The sequence below is a fragment of the Rhinoraja longicauda genome, chromosome 1 (genome assembly GCF_053455715.1).
Source record: "Rhinoraja longicauda isolate Sanriku21f chromosome 1, sRhiLon1.1, whole genome shotgun sequence".
Lineage (NCBI taxonomy): Eukaryota > Metazoa > Chordata > Chondrichthyes > Rajiformes > Arhynchobatidae > Rhinoraja > Rhinoraja longicauda.
In genome coordinates this window covers 87,151,290-87,174,466 of record NC_135953.1, presented here as the reverse complement: position 1 = coordinate 87,174,466, position 23,177 = coordinate 87,151,290, and the positions used below count along the sequence as shown (strand labels likewise).

At 41.9% G+C, this 23,177-nt stretch overlaps 1 protein-coding gene across 1 annotated transcript in view; it reads left to right on the top strand.

Annotated features, from left to right (window-relative positions):
• The window catches only part of ptpn13 (protein tyrosine phosphatase non-receptor type 13), a 211,947-nt gene that overhangs the window by 142,007 nt on the left and 46,763 nt on the right, over positions 1–23,177 (top strand). Inside the window, exons 28-33 of the mRNA XM_078401914.1 lie at positions 1,377–1,588; positions 5,456–5,545; positions 8,454–8,818; positions 13,608–13,815; positions 14,465–14,623; positions 18,166–18,337. Of these exons, the coding sequence (XP_078258040.1) occupies positions 1,377–1,588; positions 5,456–5,545; positions 8,454–8,818; positions 13,608–13,815; positions 14,465–14,623; positions 18,166–18,337 (1,206 nt within the window). The remainder of the gene's footprint in view (positions 1–1,376; positions 1,589–5,455; positions 5,546–8,453; positions 8,819–13,607; positions 13,816–14,464; positions 14,624–18,165; positions 18,338–23,177) is intronic.

Below are 23,177 nucleotides of genomic sequence, written 5' to 3'. Positions count from 1 at the left end.
CGAGCCGCGCCCCGGGGAAGAGACCTAATAAAATAAAGGTTTCCCCCCGCCCCACCCCCCCGCCCCACCCCCCCCACCCCACCCCACACCCCCACCACACACCCCCACCACACATACACAGCCAAAAACAGAAACAAAAACCATCCCAACACCGACACAAACAAAAAAAAAGAAAAAAAGACAACAGACTGCCAGAGAGCCGCAGCCGTTAGGCGCAGCCAACTCCTCCCTACACTAGTTCATTCAACAGTGTAATCAGAGAAATGTAAATGATACTGAGTGCAGTTTTATAATCCTTTGAACCCTGAGGAAAGGAGAAGAATGCAGATGAGCACATGAAATTAATCTTAAACACAATTGTTAACAGGGCTTCAGATTAAGTATGTCATTTTAGACTATTAGTAAAATTGAAGGTCCATATAAGGCAACAAATATAAAATTGACTGAGGAATATAAAAGGCTGTGGTGAGTGGTTGTTGTTGGACAAGATAGAAACGTATTGTGGTGCTACCTAGGGTTCAGTTCTAAGATCACAGATTTAATATACATTTTGACTTGGGACTTGAGAGTACATGTGAATTTCAAAAAAATAGTAAGATAGTAATGAACTTCAAGACGATATATATAGTTAAGCTGAAATTGGTTCATGGAAAATAACATTTAAATCAATAAAGTATGACCTGTTGCATTTTATTTAATGGAATGAAGGAATGAAATGTGCTAAATGGTGCAATTTAGGAATGGGTGCAAGAAGAGATAAATCTAGGAACTTTGCACACATTTTAAAGACAGCAGGATTGGTTATAATATGGTTACAGGATTCTTGTCTTTTTAAGTATGGGGTAAATTTTCAAAGGCAAGGATGTTACGATACACCTGTTTATAATGCTTAAGTCTGCCCCACAGAAGTTAAGTATTCACTTTTGGGCAACAGATGTTTTTTTAAAGGAAAGTGTGTTTTATTTTACTCGGGTCTAGAAGATACTCAGCTAATTTCTGGGATGAATGAGTACTGAAATGCAGATGATTTGAGGAAGCTTGGATTATTTTCCCTGGAGGAGAGGTCATATTTTCATATGCAAGAACTATTTAAAATCTAACATTTTTCCAGGAAGATAAAAATAAATTGTTTCTGGTGTATAGATGCTATTTAGAATATGTACCTCTAGTCACAGCCTTCAAAAATCAGCTGGCGCTGTAGCTGAAGAAGCAGATTAAATGCTTCTAATTCCTTCAACCGGGACAGGCCAAATGAATTTATAGTAAAAACGTGGTTCTGTGAATGAGGTCCACTTTTTTTAATATCATGTTTCACCCTGAACTGATTTCAGAATCCGTTTGAATATAAATAATTATGTTTCATTCACCTTTTACAGAAAATATATTTAAGGTCAAGTTATTGAAAGGTTCCTCAGGATTGGGTTTCAATTTTATTGAGTGCAATGAAGATGTTCCTGAATATTGCAGAAATGCAATAAAAGTAAAGAAACTATTTCCTGGACAGCCAGCGGCAGAGTGTAAGAAGATTAAAGTTGGAGACGTCATACTAAAAGTGAATGACATTCCTTTGGAAGGACTGTCAAAGCAGGTACATTAAAATGGAAATAATCTTAATGTCATATCTTTATCTGAAAGGCTTATGAACAGAATAAATAATTTGTTGCACATTCAATGAAGAAGTGTTTGGAGAAGCTAAAGCTTCTAATGTGTAATCTGATAACCGGAAACTGAAGAGGTCAGGAGTGTTGGGAAAGACACTGCACATGACCATTGCCAAAGCTTGTGCAGGAAGGAACTGCAGATGCTGTTTTATACTGAAGATAGACCAAAAATGCTGGTGTAACTCAGCAGCTCAGGCAGCATCTCTGGAAAATATAGGTGCCATTTTGGATCGGAACCCTTCTTCAGACATTTTCTTCTTCTGTCTATTATTGTTTTTTTAAAGAATTAACCATAGCTGCATACCTCTACATTAAAGGATATGTTTTATATCTTTTGTAATAAGGGATTAGTGATAGTGGCACAGTTTTTTAAAATTTAACAAAGGTTTTATCATTAAATCTGCTGAGAGTAGACAGCGTAGTGGATTTACACAATCTCCTCAAAAGCTAGCACCCCCAGCAGTTCCTCATTCCCCCTGCACTGCGCTGAAGTGTCAACCTATATTTTTGTGCTGAAGTCTCTGAAGTGAATCTCAAGCCCAGGACTATCTAGCTCACTCTCAAGGAGTGACAGCCTGCGGCATGGCCAGATCTTACATCAAACGTGCAAGGCATCATAATCATGCTGTGTGCACTCTCTGTGAAATAATGAGCCAAGGAAGGAGATGAATGACTGAATAATGAGCGGGTTCAGATGACATTCATAATAATAATTAACTTTGATCTGCCAAGTCAGAATAAGCCTATAATCTCTTTAAGTTTAGCATCCAGATTGTGTAAGTCCACGTACAGAGGATTGAATGTACATACCGTGTTTGGACTTGTTCGTCTGCTCGCAGAGGTTTATTAATGGAGAAACTGCGTCTTGGGAATGAATCTTGGGAAGTTCCTGGTCTTGAATCATTGTCAGAGGGTAACACAAATCTTTGAAACTTTATGGAACTTGAGAGCAAATCTTTATTTGTGGAGAAAGGCATAATTGGCTTACAATGCTGTCATTCCGCACTCAGGATGAAAACCTCTTCTGTTTAGTTATTGCAAAAGGCTGTTCAGAAATTCATTTAATTATACTGAATATCCAAAAGGACACAGTGCTGGAGTAACTCAGCTGATCAAGCAGCATTTCTGGAGAACATGGAAAGATGACATGTCAGGTCCCAAAACGTTACCCATCTCCAGAGATGCTGCCTGACCTGCTGAGTTACTCCAGCACTTTGTGTCCTTTAGTATATTAACCAACATCTGCAGTTCTTTGTTTCTACATTGAGCATTAAGTTAAACAAAATGATTTATTATCATTAACTTCTATCTCTTTTTATGGATAATAATGCCACAGGCTTTCAAAGTTCTGATTACTGTACACCAGGAGTACTGTGTACATATCTGAGCACTAACCTTTTGGAACAGTAAGGTTCCCTCTTTAAAGGAGTAACTTATGGCTATCAAAATGATGCTTTGATTACAAAGAATTGTAGAATTATCTAGAATTTAGGAAACTATGGGGATGGTTTAATTAGGGATTTCAAGATTTTAAGGGGGGGTAATTTCTGTCTGCACCACTATTTCCACACTTACAGAATACAGAGAATACAGAGCTTTATTTGTCATTCGGTACCGAGGTACCGAACGAAATTACATAGCAGTCACACAAAATAAAGAACACAAGACACATGACCCCAACACAAACGTCCATCACAGTGACTCCAAACACCCCCTCACTGTGATGGAGGCAACAAAACTTCCACTCTCTTCCCCACGCCCACGGACGGACAGCTCGTCCCCGACCGACCCGCACAGTCCCCGCAAGGGGATGGAAGTCCCTGCGGCCGAGCCGTACCGGGTGCTGAAACGTCTCGCGGCCGAGCCGGGCGATGAAAGGTCCCACGGCTGTACCGTGCGCTGCTAAGTCCCGCGGCCGAGCCGCACCGGGTGCTGAAACGTCCCGTGGCCGAGCCGGGTGATGGAAGGTCCCGCGGCTGTACCGTGCGCTGCTAAGTCCCGCGGCCGAGCCGCACCGGGCGATGTTAGGTCCCGCGGCCGAGCCGCACCGGGCGATGTTACGTCCCGCGGCCGAGCCACACCGGTCGATGGAAGGCCCCGCGGCCGAGCCGCACCGGGCGATGTAAAGTCCCGCGGCAGAGCCGCGCCAGCGATGTAAAGTCCCGCGGCCGAGCCGTGCCAGCGATGTAAAGTCCCGCGGCCGAGCCGCACCGGGCACTGTTAAGTCCCGTGGCCTAGCCGCACCGGGCGATGGAAGGCCCCGCGGCCGAGCGGCACCAGCGGTGTAAAGTCCAGCGGCCGAGCAGCACCAGCGGTGTAAAGTCCAGCGGCCGAGCCGCACCGGGCGATGGAAGGCCCCGCGGCCGAGCCGCACCCCATGCCGTGAGGAAGAGACCTAAAAGAGAAAGGTTTCCACCACCCCCCCACCCACACCCACACCACCACCCCACACACATACACAACCAAAAAAAAAAAAAAAAAAAAAAAAAAAAACCCATCCCAACACCAACACACAACAAAAAAAAAGGAAAAAAGACGAACAGACTGCTAGCGAGCCGCAGCCGTTAGGCGCCGCCACTTCCGCTTACTGGGGAATGGAGGTCAAGAGGGATACGGTCTAAATACCTTTCAGGGATGATATTAGTAAATATTTTCACATGTAGACTGATTGAAGTTTGGAACTCACTTCTGCAAATGGTAAAGCATTTTGTGTCTAACTTCAGTAAAATTATTATCTACAGTTCCTTCCTACACACTGATGTAAAATTAAGTGATTAAGAAAAAGTATTAGACAAGCAAAAGTTTTAAGGGGATGGGGAGAAGCTGCAAAATAGAGTTAGGTCACAGATGGGCAATGATTTATTTGAATGACAATATAATGTTTATCTATCTATATATATTACTACAACTTTCATCTTGTTTGTGTGTATTTGGATATATTTATATATTTGCTCTGGAAATACAACTAAAACGGTACACGATAGCGCAACAGTTTTTGCAGGAGGGGGGGAGGAGGAAGGAGAAGGGGGAGGGGGAGGAGGGAGAGGGGGAAGGAGGGGGAGAGGAGGAGGGAGGGGGGGTGGAGTGGGTGAGGAGGGATGGAGTGGGTGAGGGGGATGGGGAAGAGGGGGGTTGAGGGGGGATGGAGTGGGTGAAAGGGAGGGAGGAGGGGGGTTGAGGGGGCATGAAGTGGGTGAGTGGGGGAGGAGGGGAGTAGGGGAGGGGAGGGTGCTAGACCAATGCAGGAGAGGTTTGGGGGGGGTTGAGGTGGGGTGGAGTGGGTGAGGGAGGGGGGGTGAGGGGAGGGGAGGGATAAGGGGGGTTGAGGAGGGATGGATTGGTGAGGGGGGCGAGGGGGGTTGAGGGGTGAGGGGGTGTTCGGCTCGCTCTGGCCGACATGATGGCAGCCCAGGGCCGAGGTGAGTGGCTCTCTCTCCCCTTTCCTGTCCCGCCTCACCCGCCCGCGGCCCCGGGGGACACGGAATGTCAGTTGCCGGGCCCACAGGGAAGGCGTGCACCCAGCGGGGGTTGCCGCGCCCGCAGGAGAGGTTTGCTTGGAGGGTTGCCAGCCCCGCAGGAGAGTTTTGTATCAGTTGGGAGAGGGTTGCAGGAGAGGTTTGCACCCAATGGGTCCACGCCTGTCTAGTGACCACTAAATGGCCCTCTCGACTCCAGGGTTGTGAGGTGGGGTAAGAGGTTGTGGGAGTACTGTTGTTTCCTACCTTTGGCCACTGTGTTCACAAATTTATTGACAGGGCATTTTTTTCCTCCCAATTTTTTCTGCTCTTCTTCAGGAAATAGTGTCTGTCCTCAGGCGGACATCGCAAGAGGTCACTCTGTTACTTTACAGGTGTGGTGCACTGCCAGATACTGACTCCTCTTTGGTGAGTTCCACTGTTAGAAATCCAACAGTTACAGACCAATTCAACCAAACATTTTCCCTATCTCATCCAACTTCGATTCGCCAGCACTGATTAAACTCAGAACCAGTCTTCAGGGTTACCTGGTCAGATTAACTGAGGAGCAGAGTCACTGGTTATCTGAATATGGTGATTAAGGAACAAAATGCTTCTCCCAAACCCCACTTTAGAAGAAGTGATCACTTCTGCTCCTAATCCCTCAAAATTCATTCACATAATTAATTTACCTGGGGTTTTGAAGCACCAATAGTTACTGAATTTTGAATTTTAACTAAAGATAAGATTTAATTTTACTCTCATATCATTCTGGTTTACAAGATGGATTTGGCAGAGAGGGGTGGTGCAGGAAGATCGCTGGTGGCTCTCCGGTTCAGCGATCCGTCTAATTGTAACATCTGCAGCTGCCTGTACGGAGTCTGCATTTTCTCCATATGAGTGTCTTCCGAGTGCTCCAGTTTCCTTCCATGTGTCAAAGACGAGTGGGTTGGGAGGTTAAGTGGCCGCCATAACATGCCCCCTCGTGTGTAGATGAGTGGTAGGGTCTGGAAGGTTGATGGGAATGTAGAGAGAATTAAATGGGTTAGGGTAGGATTTGTGTAAAAATAGGTGCATGCTGCTCAATGAAGATTCAATGGGCCAAAGGACCTATTTCAGACTGAATGTTGCTATGACTCTGTAGCAATGTTATAGCATTAGCCATCTAATGATTTAGTAAAATGCAATAGAAAAATTACTTTTCTCACTTTTAGTAAAAGTGTGTTTAAATTTAGTATAATTCATAGAAACCCAGCAATATGTTGATGTCACTATGGTTCCTAATTGGCAAAAAATAATTGTTGTGAACAAAATAAATATTTATTTCTTGTAGGCCTTTCAGAAAGGTATACATTATAATTCTTTTAACTATAACCATGTAATCGTAATTTAGTCAACAATCTGAACACAGCCTGTACACGTTTCTGCGTGCCTACGAATGCTTAAATCTGAATCACTGCTAACCTCGCAGTTCTCTGTATGTTTTAACTACACTTCTAAAATGTATTGTGCTTTATTATACTGCATCTAGGAGCCATTGCATTCAATTTGATCAGTGCTAATAATTTTCATAAATGCTCTGTGGAAGTCCCTTTACTGGATCTGAGTTTGTGTTGACTTTGTGCCATTTTCTTTTCTGCTCAAACACCGTCATTATTTTTTTAAATTCCTTTGTTCGACTAGTTGTTGCAGCTAGCTGGTAGCAGTTGATTGCTTTTAGGGTGGGTTTGCATTTTTGCCTCCACCTGATAAATGATCTGCTTTTGCATGCCTAGACATTGTACAGGGTGATGCTCGTCTCAGAATCACATGCAATGTTCCAATTAAACAGGGAGTTTTCCTCCCTGCTGGTTGAAGGTTTAAAACCAGACAAATTATTGAAACAGCTCGGGGAGGAAGGGAGAAAATTGGTGACAAGACATCTGAAGGGTAGGTAAAGATAGACACTAAAAACTGGAGTAACACAGCGGGACAGGCAGCATCTCTAGAGAGGAGTGGGTGACGTTTCGGGTCGAGACCCTTCTTCAGGGTCGGTGAGGCAGGCATGGCTTGAAATTGTATGATATCAAATCAAAGCAGTTGTGGTGTGAAAGGAGTGAGAATTCATGTGAGTGGCAAAGAGAGGGTGTGTGGGACAGGGGCGAGTGAGTAGCAGATGAGAAATTAGTTGGGAGAAGGATCCAGCGCATACAGAGAGTGGGAGATTAGAACTGTTGGATTGTGAAAATGGAAGTATGCCTTGTTGGGGGGGTAGATTTATTTTTCCAAGGTGTAAAAGGGGAGTTGGAGTCTGCAAGAGAGCCAGAGACCTGCCTGTGGGGCTCAGTGGATTGCTCTTACAAATTGAAAAGAAGGCTGAAAAACATTTATTTTTGAGTTGCGCAGTAGAATAATTATGCATTGTGAAAAGTTGCCCGTGTATATTAAATTTAAATTGGGCTTCAATTGCTCTGAGCAGACTGTCATGTGTTAATGAAGCGTCCAGGTGTCACGGTTGAACTAATTGCATGCTGTTTTAAAGATAACCTTCTGCATGACAATTTGAGTTTAGACAATCATCGTCAATGTTTAACTTCCTCAATCCCCGCCCCCTTTTTCATACCCTCCTATGGTCATCTCCATTCCCACCCTGAAAGAAAATGTTTAGCCTCACATTCCTGCATTTGACTGAATATTCATTAGCCAGGAGTTGTACGACCAAGTTTTCCCTTCCTTTTGCTCATTCATCAGTCTGGCGATCCCCTCCAACCATGAACCTGAAATCAAAAGCCCAGCTGAATCGGCCTGCCTCCCTTTTTGTGGATGCATGTGATGATTCATCAACAATATTGATTTGTTTTATTGTAATCGCAAGCTCAGTTAACTTTTTACATACTGTGCTTACATTTTATTTCCATGTTTTCTCGATCAGAATAGGTGGCTTCTAATATTAAGTTTGTGCTTAATCTATATTTTCTATATTTTAGTCATTGTGACTATCCTAATTGAGTTTGATACAGTATACTCTCCTCACTAAGGCATTGTCCAGGAGTCTTCTCAAATGTCCTTTATAAAGTCATCTCACAAAAAGGCATTGAATCAAGTTATGTGACTGAACTTAATTGTGTCCACAAAGCATTTGGCATTTTAAGAGAGAGTTTTTACAGCTTTTATATTATAGTCAGTGTGCATGCAGTTAAATATTATTTAATTGATTGTAAATTAGCAAGGGAAAGCATTTCTTTGGAAATACCAAGTTTAAAATGAAGCAACTTCAAGTTGTGCAATAATTGCAAGCTGCTGTTGAAATATTTTTTTAAAGGCATAATTTACCTAAAGGGACCTGTGCTTGTTACAGAGTGCAAAAGAAATAAATGGAACCAAACTGCAGAAACAGCATCTGGACAATTCACTGCTGTCTGAAAAGATGAACAATAACAACATGGATGATGCTGACGTGGAGATTGTAAATGAATTTCAGAATGCAAGGCTGAATTCTTTTGGAAGGGATGGTTTTAGTGTCAACACAGACTGTGACGATATTGATAATAATTCCATGTTAAAAGAAGATGTTATTGTCAATAAGAAAATTGCCTGTCATGTATCTGGGAATACAATATCTTTCTCCACCGATCAGTATGACATGCCATACAACCAGGAAGAAAGCATAAAAAATACTTACTTTGTCACACATGAATCTTCAAAAGTGGATCTGCTGAACAGGTTGGTTTGGAAGAATACATTTCAACATTTTGATTTCCTTCCAATATTTTGTGCTTTATTTTGTATAAATGGTCAGCAGATTGCTGTTGTTCAGAGACAGGATCACAAATTGCATGGAAGGACAGGAGTAACAATAAAACGTCCCAATATAAAGAAGGGTTATCGAATATAAGAGATTGAACCACTTAAGGCAATGTTACAGAAAGAACAAAAGAGAGATGGAACGGCTGAAAGATTTGGGATTCCGGGCTTGTGGTTCAGAAGTTATGGACTTGACCATCAGTGTTGAATTTAAGGACCTGATGATAAAATCTTGAATCTCAATAGGTCAGAATTTGGAGAATAAAAATTGTTGTACACCATAAGGAGATTTTAAATAGAGATTGGGAGAGAGATGAGACCAAAGAGGGAGTTGGGAATGAGGATGAAATTTTCAAAAGTGAAGCATCACTTCATGCAAAACCCTCGCTTAACTCAGCATTGGGTGCTGGTTGAACAGAACCTGGTACATAGTTAGATGACCTAAAATTTGCAGATGGTATAAGCAGGAAGCAGCCAGCAATGTGCTGAAGTAGTTCAAGTCATGGGTGAGGGCAGCACCTGAACTGAGGCTGTGTGGAGTTAAGTAATGTGAAGCTGATCAGAGGGGGTCTTCATATTAGTTGCAGATTGGGTCAAAGTTGCTTCTCAGAATCATGCATTATATGGTGAATACTTATAGAAACCATGACCATGATACAAATTGAATAGTAATTTTGTTGCCTTTGAATACAATTTTATACATTGTATTCAGTTAATTACTAGGTTTGTTGATTATTTTTCATGGTTAGTCAATTTGATGAGGACTGTATCACATATCCTCCGTCAGCTTGTACTGCATATCCATCATTGAAGCTACATACACTATTCATTATGATAACTTTACCATATCAGAAAAAATGAAGGCTGTATATAGTTTGTGTCAGTTTTTAAACCAAAATTCGGGAAACTGCATAGAGATTTTCCTCATTTTCCTGTTATAACTTCATCTCAGGATCAATGGGTCACTCAATAAAATTACTTGTGCCAATCTTCCTTTGAAATTATAGCAAAACTTTAAATGTATTCCTCATATGTGTCAATGACCATGTTAATTCACTGATTCATCTCATCTCCACACAACTACAATAATGTGCTTGATGTTTTCTTAACACCTTAGTTTGTTAGTTGATCAGTCTGAAGAAGGGTCTCAACCCAAAACGTCATCCATTCCCTCTCTCCTAGATGCTGCCAGACCTGCTGAGTTACTCCAGCATTTTGTGATACCTTGTTAGCAGTTGAAGTACATTACTTTGCATGAATGGAAATATGGTACAAAATCAATTCATTTGGAAACATTCAAGTCCTATTTCATTAAAATGGATTTTTATTTTTGCTTTTCCATATGCTGTTACAAAATTTAGGCAAACGCTTGGTGTATTTGTTGATGTTATGTAGGCATATATTCTACCATACTTTGGTATAACTGGAAAAGGATGAGGACCATTCTAAAAATAGCCAATGGAGATGGGCAATTTTAGCAAGATGAGAATAAATCTGGACAAACTAAATGGGGATCAATGGTTATCAGATTAACAAACTATAATTGGCAGCATTTCTGAAAGAAATGGTTGAGGTGTAATCTATGTACATTCCCATAAGTTAGCAAAGTAGGAAAGTTGAAATGAGACCTCCTTGAATGACTAAAAAGTAAAATAAAGTAGGAAAACAGTGGGCGGCATGGTGGCGCAGCGGTAGAGTTGCTGCTTTAAAGTGCTTACAATGCCAGAGACCTACGTTCAATCCCGACTACGGGTGCTTGTCTGTATGGAGTTTATACTTTCACCCCGTGACCGTGTGGGATTTTTCCGAGATCTTCCGTTTCCTCCCACACTCCAAAGACCTGCATGTTCATAGGTTAATTGGCTTGGTATAAATGTACAAAAATGTCCCTAGCGTGTGTAAGATAGTGTTAATGTGTAGGGATCACTGGTCGGAGCGGTCTCAGTGGGCCGAAGGGCCTGTTTCCGTGCTGTATCTCTAAATTAAACTAAACTAAACAGCCATGAGGTTGCCAACACAAAGGAAAAACAAGCTAATTGTAGAATGTTCACAGGAAAAGCAAAAAAGAAAATAAGGGTGGCAAATGACAGCGAGAGGAAAGATTGGTAGCATACATAGAAAGATACATGGAAAGATGTAAGTAACCAACTGGTAACAAGATAACGGTTCAAAAAAGAGATGTAATGGAAGTAGAGATCATGGTCATGGAACAAAATAAGTACCTTTTATCAATCTTTACCTTAGAAGAAGAAGCAACTGGGGTCTTAGTAAGATAGAGACACTGAGTAGGCTGAAAACTGGTTTAAAGCAAAAAGAGGTGTGGGAAAGGCTAGCTGTTCCTACGGTCCAGATGAGAAACCTGCTCAGACTATGCTTTTCTTAACATGATATATTCATGAATTAGGTGAAGTTGATTAGAATCTGAAGAACTGTACTTGGTTAGATGGTAGAGAGAGAATGTGGTGTTCTAAAGAGGATTGGATGAGAAGAATTTGTAAGGGAAGGGAACATAGAAGTAGATTGCTGCTACAAAGCTAAGTATAAATTCAGATTATGATACCTTGCTCTAAATGCTAGGGGAATTTATGCATTCCTATTTTAAATTTAGCACCTGCTGATCAGAGTGATGCTTTGCAAAAATAAGTCACTTCTTTGTTAATACCATTTAGTTCACCTGTGACTTTGTTTGTTACGAGGCAACAAATTAGCAAGAAAAAGCAGCCTGCCAGAGGACTGGGAGAAATTCAGACTCCAGCAGAGGAGGACAAAGGGCTTAATTAGGAAAGGGAAAATAGATTATGAAAGAAAACTGGCAGGGAACATAAAAACTGACTGCAAAAGCTTTTATAGATATGTGAAGAGAAAAAGATTAGTTAAAACAAATGTAGGTCCCTTGCAGTCAGAAACAGGTGAATTGATCATGGGGAACAAGGACATGGCAGACCAATTGAATAACTACTTTGGTTCTGCCTTCACTAAGGAAGACAAATAATCTGCCGGAAATAGCAGGGGACCGGGGGTCAAATGAGATGGAGGAACTGAGTGAAATCCAGGTTAGTCGGGAAGTGGTGTTAGGTAAATTGAATGGATTAAAGGCCGATAAATCCCCAGGGCCAGAAAGGCTGCATCCCAGAGTGCTTAAGGAGGTAGCCCCAGAAATAGTGGATGCATTAGTGATAATTTTTCAAAACTCTTTGGATTCTGGAGTAGTTCCTGAGGATTGGAGGGTAGCTAATGTAACCCCACTTTTCAAAAAGGGAGGGAGAGAGAAAACGGGGAATTACAGACCAGTTAGTCTGGGGAAATGCTAGAGTCAGTTATTAAAGATGGGATAGCAGCACATTTGGAAAGTGGTGAAATCATTGGACAAAGTCAGCATGGATTTATGAAAGGTAAATCATGTCTGACGAATCTTATAGAATTTTCCGAGGATGTAACTAGTAGAGTGGATAAGGGAGAACCAGTGGATGTGTTATATCTGGACTTCCAGAAGGCTTTTGACAAGGTCCCACATAAGAGATTAGTATGCAAACTTAAAGCACACGGTATTGTGGGTTCAGTATTGATGTGGATAGAGAACTGGCTGGCAGACAGGAAGCAAAGAGTAGGAATAAACGGGTCCTTTTCAGAATGGCAGGCAGTGACTAGTGGGGTACCGCAAGGCTCAGTGCTGGGACCCCAGCTATTTACAATATATATTAATGATTTGGACGAGGGAATTGAATGCAACATCTCCAAGTTTGCGGATGACACGAAGCTGGGCGGCAGTGTTAGCTGTGAGGAGGATGCTAGGAAGCTGCAAGGTGACTTGGGTAGGCTAGGTGAGTGGGCAAATGCATGGCAGATGCAGTATAATGTGGATAAATGTGAGGGTATCCACTTTGGTGGCAAGAACAGGAAAGCAGACTATTATCTGAATGGTGGCCGATTAGGAAAAGGGGAGATGCAACGAGACCTGGGTGTCGTGGTACACCAGTCATTGAAAGTAGACATGAAGGTGCAGCAGGCAGTGAAGAAAGCGAATGGTATGTTGGCATTCATAGCGAGGGGATTTGAGTATAGGAGCAGGGAGGTTCTGCTGCAGTTGTACAGGGCATTGGTGAGACCACACCTGGAGTATTGCGTACAGTTTTGGTCTCCTAATCTGAGGAAAGACATTCTTGCCATAGAGGGAGTACAGAGAAGGTTCACCAGATTGATTCCTGGGATGGCAGGACTTTCATATGAAGAAAGACTGGATAGACTCGGCTTGTACTCGCTGGAATTTAGAAAATTGAGGGGGGATCTTATAGAAACTTACAAAATTCTTAAGGGGTTGGACAGGCTAGATGCAGGAAGATTGTTCCCGATGTTGGGGAAGTCCAGAACAAGGGGTCACAGTTTAAGGATAAGGGGGAAGTCTTTTAGGACCGAGATGAGAACGTTTTTTTTCACACAGAGAGTGGTGAATCTGTGGAATTCTCTGCCACAGAGGGTAGTTGAGGCCAGTTCATTGGCTATATTTAAGAGGGAGTTAGATGTGGCCCTTGTGGCTAAAGGGATCAGGTGGTATGGAGAGAAGGCAGGTACAGGATACTGAGTTGGATGATCAGCCATGATCATATTGAATGGCGGTGCAGGCTCGAAGGGCCGAATGGCCTACTCCTGCACCTGTTTTCTATGTTTCTAACCCTAATTCAAGCTTTTTCAAATCCAAATTATGTTCCAGAAAGCCACCTTCACCAACGACTCTCGACTTTATAACAGAGAAAGGTTGTGGACTTGAACCTGAAGTCCCCTCTCCTACTCCAGTCGATGAGATGTATATTAGTTCTGGCTCAAGATCAGAAATGGATTCGTCATCCTCTTCGAATACAGCACAGCTGGAGGACACTAGAAAACACAAAGAAGAGGAGCAGGAAGCAGAATTACAGCCGGCAAGTATTAAGATCGTTTGTGGCATCTTTTTAAGAAGATTAACTCCTGCTTTTATTTCTTGTGTAATTTGATGTAATGGATTTAATTTCTGATTAGATGATCAGTTATCATTACTTTGGCTCAAATTTTGAGACAAAACTGGCAATGTTTGCAGTCATTGTGCTTTGAAACCGATGGCAGCTTCTGGACCATGTACATGGAACATCAAACAGTGCAGCACAGGAACAGGCCCGTCAGACCACAATGTTTGTGCCGAACATGATGCCGAGTTAAATTGATCTCATCTCCCTTCACCTGACACATAAACCTCCATTCCCTGCACATCCACGTGCCTATCCAAAAGCTTCTTAAATGACACTATCATATCTGCCTTCACCACCACCCTTAGCAACCCTATCCAGCTGCCCACCAGCCACTGTGAAAAAAAAACTTGCCCCACACATCTCCTTTTAAGGTTTGCCCCTTTCACCTTAAAGCTATGCCCACTAGTCTTTGACATTTCCATTCTAGGAAAAAGATTTTGACTGTCTACCCTTATAATGTTATATACTTATATCAGGTCTCCCCTCATCCTTTGTAACATAGTTTATTCATTCACGTCAATGTTAGCTGCTTGCTGTAACATAACCAGCATTTCCTTTGTTGTAGGAAGCAGAGTTGCACGTTACATTGAAAAAATCAGAAATGGGAAGTCTAGGTTTCACTGTGACAAAAGGGGATGATGACGTTGGTTGCTACATTCATGACGTAATCCAGGACCCTGCGAAGTGTAATGGACGGTTGCGGCCCGGCGACAGGCTCATAATGGTATGGTCAGTCAATGAACAACACGTGCATAAATGCATACTGAAACAAACACAAACTCTAGATTATTGGATTATGTTTATTATTGTCACATGTAATGAGGAATAGTGAAAGCTTTGTCTTGCATGATCTCCAAAATCAGATATGCCACATGTAGATCCAATCAGAGCGACTCGAGTACAATAGATCGAGCAAAGGGGAAAATACAGTGTAGGATATAGCTCTCCACATTGTAGCGTATTGGTTCCTAAGACAAAGTCTAATGTCCTTGAAAGGGTAGAGGTGGATAGAACAGTACTCTAACCTAAGGAAGGACCATTCAGAAGCCTGGACATGGTTGTACATAATTCTCGTAGGCAAATTTAGAAGATTAAGATAGTGCCCCAGAAATGACTCGGGTACTTTTAAGGAAATTATGTTCCAAGAAGCTTGTACAAAGTCCTACACCATGTGAGTACAGTTTCTCATGCTTGGGTAACTGGATTAAAACTTAAGGCATTTGTGAAACGTTGTGGAAGAAATAATAAATTTGTCATAGAATGAGAAAATTTGAGTTTGTTAAGAAAAGATTACAAAACAATTCCGTTGCATTTGGAGATTGGAGGCCCAAGAACCTATCTTGGAAGTTTTGCTTTGGTTTGAATGAGAATTTCTGATTATGTTAAATATGCAGATGATACCCATGTTGTGGAAGAAAAATAAGTTGCATAAGAAGTGTTAAAATAGCTTAGGAAAAAGTTGAAAGGCACCAAGAAATCTTGGCAGACTTGGCAAAAAAAACCATCCTTGTGCAACAAAAATATGTCACAGGAAGTCTAGACCAAACTATATGATGCTCTATTTCCAATATTCTCTCTCGCGATAATACCATGGTTGATTTCAGAAAACCAGCCTTGTATAGTTTGCATAGGGATTAGCCAGTTGTAATGAAGTATCATCGACCTGAATTTTTAACGCTTTCTGTAGATGCTGCCTGATCTGTTGAGTATTTCCAACAAATCCTGATTTATTTCAGATTTCCAACATCTCCACATTTAAGTTCTTGTGGGTTTCTTATCATTGGGGATTTTGAAATGATAGTGCAGTGAATTTCACTATCTCTTGTTGGAGGTAGTTCATCCCAGTTGTTGTGTGGTGGGACTGTTACATGCAACTTACTGGTCCAAGCTAGAATCATGTTGAGGTCCTGGTGCATGTGGATATGGAGTGCTTAATGCAACTTAATGCTGGGTGTTCTCATCAGTACTGCCTCAGACTGATATGTAAATAGTAGTGATTGTTAGCTGAGGTGGGTTGTGATTGACTTTATTCCCCATGTTTAGCATACAATGAGATTATATCTGTCTAAAAATCAATATTGATGACTCCCAGAGACATTTTCTAAAATTGTATACTGTAGTTTATCAGTACTGCCGCAGAAATAGAATGTATCCTGGGACGGTACTGAAGGAATCTGAGAGACTGGTTGAAAAGTTTGGTTTTACAGATATAACAGTGTCCCACTTGTCTATGGAACAGATTTGCACAGTTGACAGGACTGGGTGTGTCATTATCAAGGCTGATGCCTACTTCAATTCCATGTAGCATGTAGTCAATTTGGTTTTATTTTTATAGTTTCTTATATCGTTTGGAACAATTATCAGCTTGCTGGGCTGTTACAGAGGACAGCTAATTGTCAACTACATTACTACAGTTGTAGAAACAATAATACAAACTGCTGAAGTAACAGGTCAGGGCAGCATCCCTGGAGAACATGGATAGGTGACATTTCAGGTCACTGCCCTTCAGATGGACTGTAAGGGGGGGTGAGAGGAAGAAAGCTGTGAGGGAGGAGGGTCGGGACAAAGTGTGGCAGGTGATAGGCAAGCACAGGCGAGAGGGGGAGGGATTTGATAGGCAGATAGTTGGACTCTTCAAGTTTTCTTCCCCCCCCCACACCCCATTACAATTAGTTTGAAGAAGGGTCCCGACTTGAAATGTCAGCTATCGCAATGCTCACTTTTATTTCAAGCCAAACGCAATGCTTTTATTTTGAGATTACAAAAACAGGGATGTAATGCTGGGGCTCTATAAGGCGCTGGTCAGACCACACCCGTGAGCAATTTTGGGCCTCATATCTGAGGAAGGATGTGCTGGTGCTGGAGAGGGTCCAGAGGAGGTTTACGAGAATGATCATTAACATATGATGAGCGTTTGACGGCACTGAGCTTGTACTCAATGGAATTTAGGATGTGGGGTGGACCTCATTGAAATCGACCGAATAGTGAAACGCCTGGATAGAGTGGATGAGGAAAAGATGTTTCCACTAGTGGAAGAGTCTAGGACCAGAGGTCATAGCCCAGAATTAAAGGACGTTTCTTTAGGAAGGAGATGTGGATGAAACTCTTTAGTCAGAGGGCGGTGAATCTGTAGAATTCATTGCCACAGAAGGCTGTGGAGGCCAAGTCAATGGATATTTTTAAGGCAGAGATAGGTTCTTGATTAGTGCGGGTGACAGTTGTGGGGAGAAGGCAGGAGAATGGGATTAAGAGGGAAAGGTAGATCAGCCATGATTGAATGGCAGAATAGACTTGATGGGCCGAATGGCCTAATTCTGCTGCTATCACTTATGAAGTATCTGTGTTCTCTGGGGATGCTGCCTGACACACTGAGTTATTCCAACACCTTCTGTCTTTTTTTGTAAACCAGCAGTTGCAGTTCCTTGTTTCTACATTATTACAGCTATAATGATCAGGTCAGCTCAGATAATAATACTTCAAGCTCAAAAAATAGTGCAGGCCATGATTTGGAAAGACAACATTATCCGAGTACACTTGGAAAGAGTTATTATAATGTAATGAACAGGAAAACTGGAAAATCATTCAGGATGATGTAATATGAGTCATTTTGGACAGGTAAACAAAAATAAGCCAAATAATCTCTAACTTGGGTAAAATGAGATTTCAAGAAAATATTGTTTTTATTGCTCTGAACTGCTTTACAAGAACAAGTTTACACAGATGGCCCTGTTAAAATGCACAAAATACTTGAAGGATGGGATTAATAGAAATTTAACAGAGCCATTGTTACATGGTGCATATTGTAACTATGGAATGATTACAATTATTAGCTACAGAATTTCATATCAAATGAGTAACTAACAGAATTGAAGATAGACACAAAAAGCTGGAGTAGCTCAGCGGGACAGGCAGCATCTCTGGAGAGAAGGAATGGGTGACGTTTCGGGTCCAGACCCTTCTTCAGATCCGACCCGAAACGTCACCCATTCCTTCTCTCCAGAGATGTTGCCTGTGCTGCTGAGTTACTCCAGCTTTTTGTGTCTATCTTCAGTTTAAACCAGCATCTGCAGTTCCTTCTTACACAACTAACAGAATTGGTTTACAAAGCTGGCTTTATGTGTGCAAATGCTTACAGACGGAACAAGTCCAGGCACATGTCGAGAGGTCTTAAGCATGCGTGGGTATTCAGTTGGATGACTCATGTATTTGGATGTTATGCCTTGCATGATAACAGCTTTGTTTTTTCTTTGCCACTGCTTGTCATAGGTGAATGGCGTTGACATCACCAGTATGAGTCACACAGAAGCAGTAGATTTTCTTCGATCTACCCCAGATACGGTCACTTTAGTAATCGGACGGGTACTAGAGATACCAGAATTTCCAATCAAGCCGGAGATGCTCCCTGATATCACAATGACACGTCACGACCATGAAATAGGTAAAGATTATAATCCGTTGTTTTTCTTGCATTTGTAATATTAGTTACGGAATTAGAACTGTGTAAATAGTTACTGAATTTAAAAGAGACGTTGTCATTATTACTACTTTGACACAGTTTAGGATAAGCCTGAAAACGAGCTTGCTGTTGTCAACATACATATGAGATCTAGACAGGAAAGTGACTGAGAGAGACCACCTAAACTGACAGTAAAAATGATGAAACTTTCAAGATGTGAATGTATTGGAGAATGAGTTGAGGGCATGGTCCTCAATATGCCTTGAATAAGCCTGGAACAAAGACTGTTCCACATTTCCAACAAACAGACAAGCTTATCTAATGATCACATGAGTTACTAGACTTTTATCTACACCTTTATTTGAATGTCTTGTTGGGGCAAGTTGGGGAAGTGGTCCTGAATAAACCAGGAACAAGGTCTGTTCCATTATTTTATATTTGGAATCAAGGGAACCAAGGAATTTGTTAAGTTTGTAAAAGAAGATGTATTGGTGCATAATTTACATTGAAGAAGGATAGTGTCAGATATAGGATGTTATATAGCAGGGGTGGCCAAACCGCGGCTCGCGAGCTACATGCGGCTCTTTGACCTTTAATATGCGGCTCGTGGAAATATGTTGGCTGAGCTCCTTTTTTCATCACAGTTAATATAAAAGGTAAATAAGAAAAAATTTCAAGCTTTATAATTATTTACTGGGTATGAATTGAGACCCCATTGGAATAAAACGTAAGTTTAATGTTCATGGTTAGTAAAAATATTTAAGTTCATGTCTTGCGGCTCTTTTGTTCATGTCTTGCGGCTCTCAAACATCTGAACTTTATCGTATGTGGCTCTTACATTAAGCAAGTTTGGCCACCCCTGTTACATAGGCTCATTAATTGAACTTGGGTACTAAATTATTAGCTAAATGCCTCAGAAGGCAGTGGAGGCTGATTCACTGGATGCATTCAAAAGAGAGCTAGATAGAGCTCCAAGGGCTAGCAGAATCAAGGGATAAGGAGAGAAGGCAGGAACGGGCTACTGATTGTAGATGATCAGCCATGATCACATTGAATGACAGTGCTGGCTCGAAGGGCCGAATGGCCTGCTCCTGCACCTATTTTCTATATTTCTATGTTTTATTGCAATTTCACTGTATGTTCACCCAAAAGGCAAAAGTATATTGGAGAATGCCTGTCTATTTTCTGAAAGTGGGTGTGTTGTCACAATTTGAATGAAGTTTGCAGTAATTAGAAAGTGAGTAATGACGGAAATGAAGTAGATACAGTTGCTTGGAAATTTGATGTCACTTTTCCTCTTTTCTGTTGCCAAAAAAGCCATATCAGAATCAAGCAATGTACATACATTCAGAGGAAGAAATGTGCAGTTCATTGTATTGTACCTGGCTGCTCCTGGCACACCCAGAGCACAGGCCAAAATTATTTTTAAAAATACCGTACCAGATAATTATGCAAGGGCCCTTTGGTTGTTATACAACTACTTTATGAAACTTGGCCGCCCCTGTAACCCCCCCCCCCCCCCCCCCTACCCACCCATGTAAATGACTTGCAACATGACAAATTTGCCCAGTAATCCAGGACTGCAACAGGAAGATAAGGCGGCATTACATAAAGTGCTTAACCCTTTTACTTTATCTGCTAGTTAACTTATGCTCTCTTTGTTTGGGCATGTTTTCTAACCAAGGGAAGGCAACTTTGACTGTTGTGGAGAGAACTTTGTTAGTACTGCACACTTTTTCTGTTTACTTGGTGTTTTAGATGAATTGGAGCAGTAAGTAAAAGGTAGACAGGAGAGAGAACAAGCAACTGGTGGAATTGGACGATAGTGAAAATCAACATAATGCAAGATTTCTATTTTATAATTCCATATTTCATATTTCCATATTTCATTATGATGCAGAAGGAAGTAATTCATCTTAGTAAGTCTGTACTGATTCACAGAGCAATCCTGTTCGCCACTAATTTCCTTGTCATTTATTCTCCACATAATCCTATGATTCCTCCCACCCACCTATAAAAGGGGAATTTAACAGTGGCCAATTTGTTACTGGGGATCAGGGAAACTCTTGTGGTCATGGGGGAGCTTGAAAACTCTACGCAGACAGCATCCGATTTCAGAATTGTACCCAGATTATTAAGTGTTATCGGTTCATCTGCTAAGTATCTGTTTCATCTGCTGCAGCCACAGTTCGAGCATTGTACAAGGACTGACTGCCCATGACTCTCAAACTCATTAAAGCCCTTGAACTTCTGTGACGTTGGCTGTTCCAGCATGTGATTTCAACAACATCTCACAAGGCTTTGCTGTTGGCTTCCGAGGGGTTGCTCAGATTTGCAGCTCCATCACAAAGGACAACCACCTGGACAGGCTAATGTAGAACAGGCACAGAAAGGAAACATGCTCCGGGAAGGATCAACCACTAGTTGTGGATAAGGGACTTATCAAATGACCCTTGCCCTTTGATTCCCAGTATGCTACTGATCTTATTCAGCATTTCCCTAGCTGGTGTTATCTGATTGCCCTTCTTGGCCTGCTTCAACTCCAAGTGTCGATTCAAGAGTCAGGCGTGTTTTTTTGTGACATGCACCAGGAATGGAACTATGTAGTTCTTACTTGCAGAAGCTTTAAAAGCATATTAACAAATAATATACAATAATACAATAAATGTTCAGTAATACTTGGTAACAAGAACGTAATAGTACAAACTGAAGTACATAGTGTAACCTAAACAAAGTCCGTTGTAGATTATTGCTGTAGTGTAGATGTGATTAGGTTTGTACTTTGGAGTTCAAGAGTCTGATGGTTGGTGGGAAGAAGCAGTTCCTGAATCTTGAGGTCACGATTCTCTGATTCCCGTACCTTCTTCCCAATGGTAGCAGTGAGTTGCAAGAATGGCCAGGATAATGTGGGTCTTTGATATTAGCTGCCGCTTTGAGGCAGCGCTTCCTGTCGATCCCTTTAATGATGCGGAGATCAATATCTGTGATGGACTGGGCAATATTCACCACTTTCTGCAACCTCTTTCACTCTTCGACTTTGTTCAGGTTAATGAACCAGGCTGTGATGCAATCAGTCTGGATGCTCTCCACTGTACACTATTATGTCCGCTAGAGTAACCGGAGACATCTCCTCAAACTATTGAGGAAGTAGAGGCATTGATGAGCTTTCTTTGTGATTGCATTAATGTGCTGGGCCCAGGACAGATCTTCAGAATTATACACATCATAGAACTTAACTCTCTCTACCGCAGTCATGTTGATGAAGGATCTTTGGCTTTTCTCTTTAAAAGTCACAATTAGCTCTTTGGTCTTGCTCAGGTTGAGAGCACAGTTATTGTCCTGGCACCATTCAATCAGATTTCCAATCTCCCTCCCTTACTCTGACTCACCATTCTCCTTCATCGTCAACAACAGTGCTATTGTTGTCAAATGTAATGATGGCCTTAGAACTGTGTCTGGCTACACCGCCGTGAGCATAGAGTACATAGAGCAGGGAAATGAACACGCGGCCATGAGGTGCTCCTGTGCTGATGGTCGTCACGGAGGAAATGTTGCCAATTCGTACTGATTGAGATTGCATCGGGATGAGCAAAGACCCAATTCCTTGATAGTGCCAATAGTTTTAGAGCTCATCCAAGAGTCAGTCATCATTGTCACATGAACTACGTTGTTTCACCTTAATTGGAATTAGTGGTGTTGAAGCCCTGACACTGCTGCCGATCGTTTGTCTAATCTTCCAGTTTAGACCAAAAGTGGCTCTGCACTTTCCCAATGGTCTTCTCGAGATCGTAGCTGGACTTCTTCCATGGCCCTATATCACCAGACTTGAATGCCCGAGATCTGGTCCTCAGTGGATCGCAGACTTTCTGTTTTCTCCGAGGCTTCTGGTTAGGCGACACCTGGATGGTTTTAGTGGGAATACACTTGTCCACACATTTCCTTATGAGGTTTGTAACGACCGCGGCACATTTGTTCAAGTCTATTGCCGAGTTGTTGGGCATTGCATAGGCTACAAACCAAACAGTCGCAGAGTCGATCCTTGACCTCCTCTGACCAGCTCCGGACAATCTTCACCACTGGAATTTATTGGAAATATTTGTATTTATAGACATCCAGAATTTAAAAAAAACATAGATTAAATAATTGAAATACGTCAGTCTATCATTAATCATCATTGTGTAAGCCAATGACCCTTCCCATTCCTGAATCCCCATGCCTTCATTGTCTCCATCCCCACCATTGATTTTAACCATATTCTCTAACCTCTTCGCACTCTCCATCAAACGCTCTTCTTTTAACCCTCTACTTTCTCCATCCTGCCACTCAGTGCCATCCCTCCTCTCCTGCTTCAGAAGCTTCTTCCCTGCTACTTCCTCCACCACTGGAGCAAGTGGACAAAGCAGGGAACAATGATTTCTGTATCTGAGTCCGTCTGTGTCCTTGAGTGCTTGTGTGACAATAAGTATATACATTGATCCCATTTATGTGCATGTTAGTGTCTGTGTAGCAGAATGTGGTTTCCAGTCATCTGTAATCCTCCACCACCCACGCATGTGAATTTTCTGCATTTCCGCGGATTTCAGCGTTTTTAAAATCCGCTTTCCACGCTTTTTGCATGATTTCCGCGTTTTTCACTTTGCCAAAATTGCGTTTACCAACGGAGAAATCGGATCAAAAAAGAGAAAGAAAAAAAAGAAAATAAACGATGGCGTTTCTCAACTGGGGTTCCCTGGAACACTAGGGAACAACAATTTTGAAAATTCTATTGTCCAATCTCAGCTTCTTAAGGAACAGCTGAAAGACTGGTTCCTCTTGCACTCTA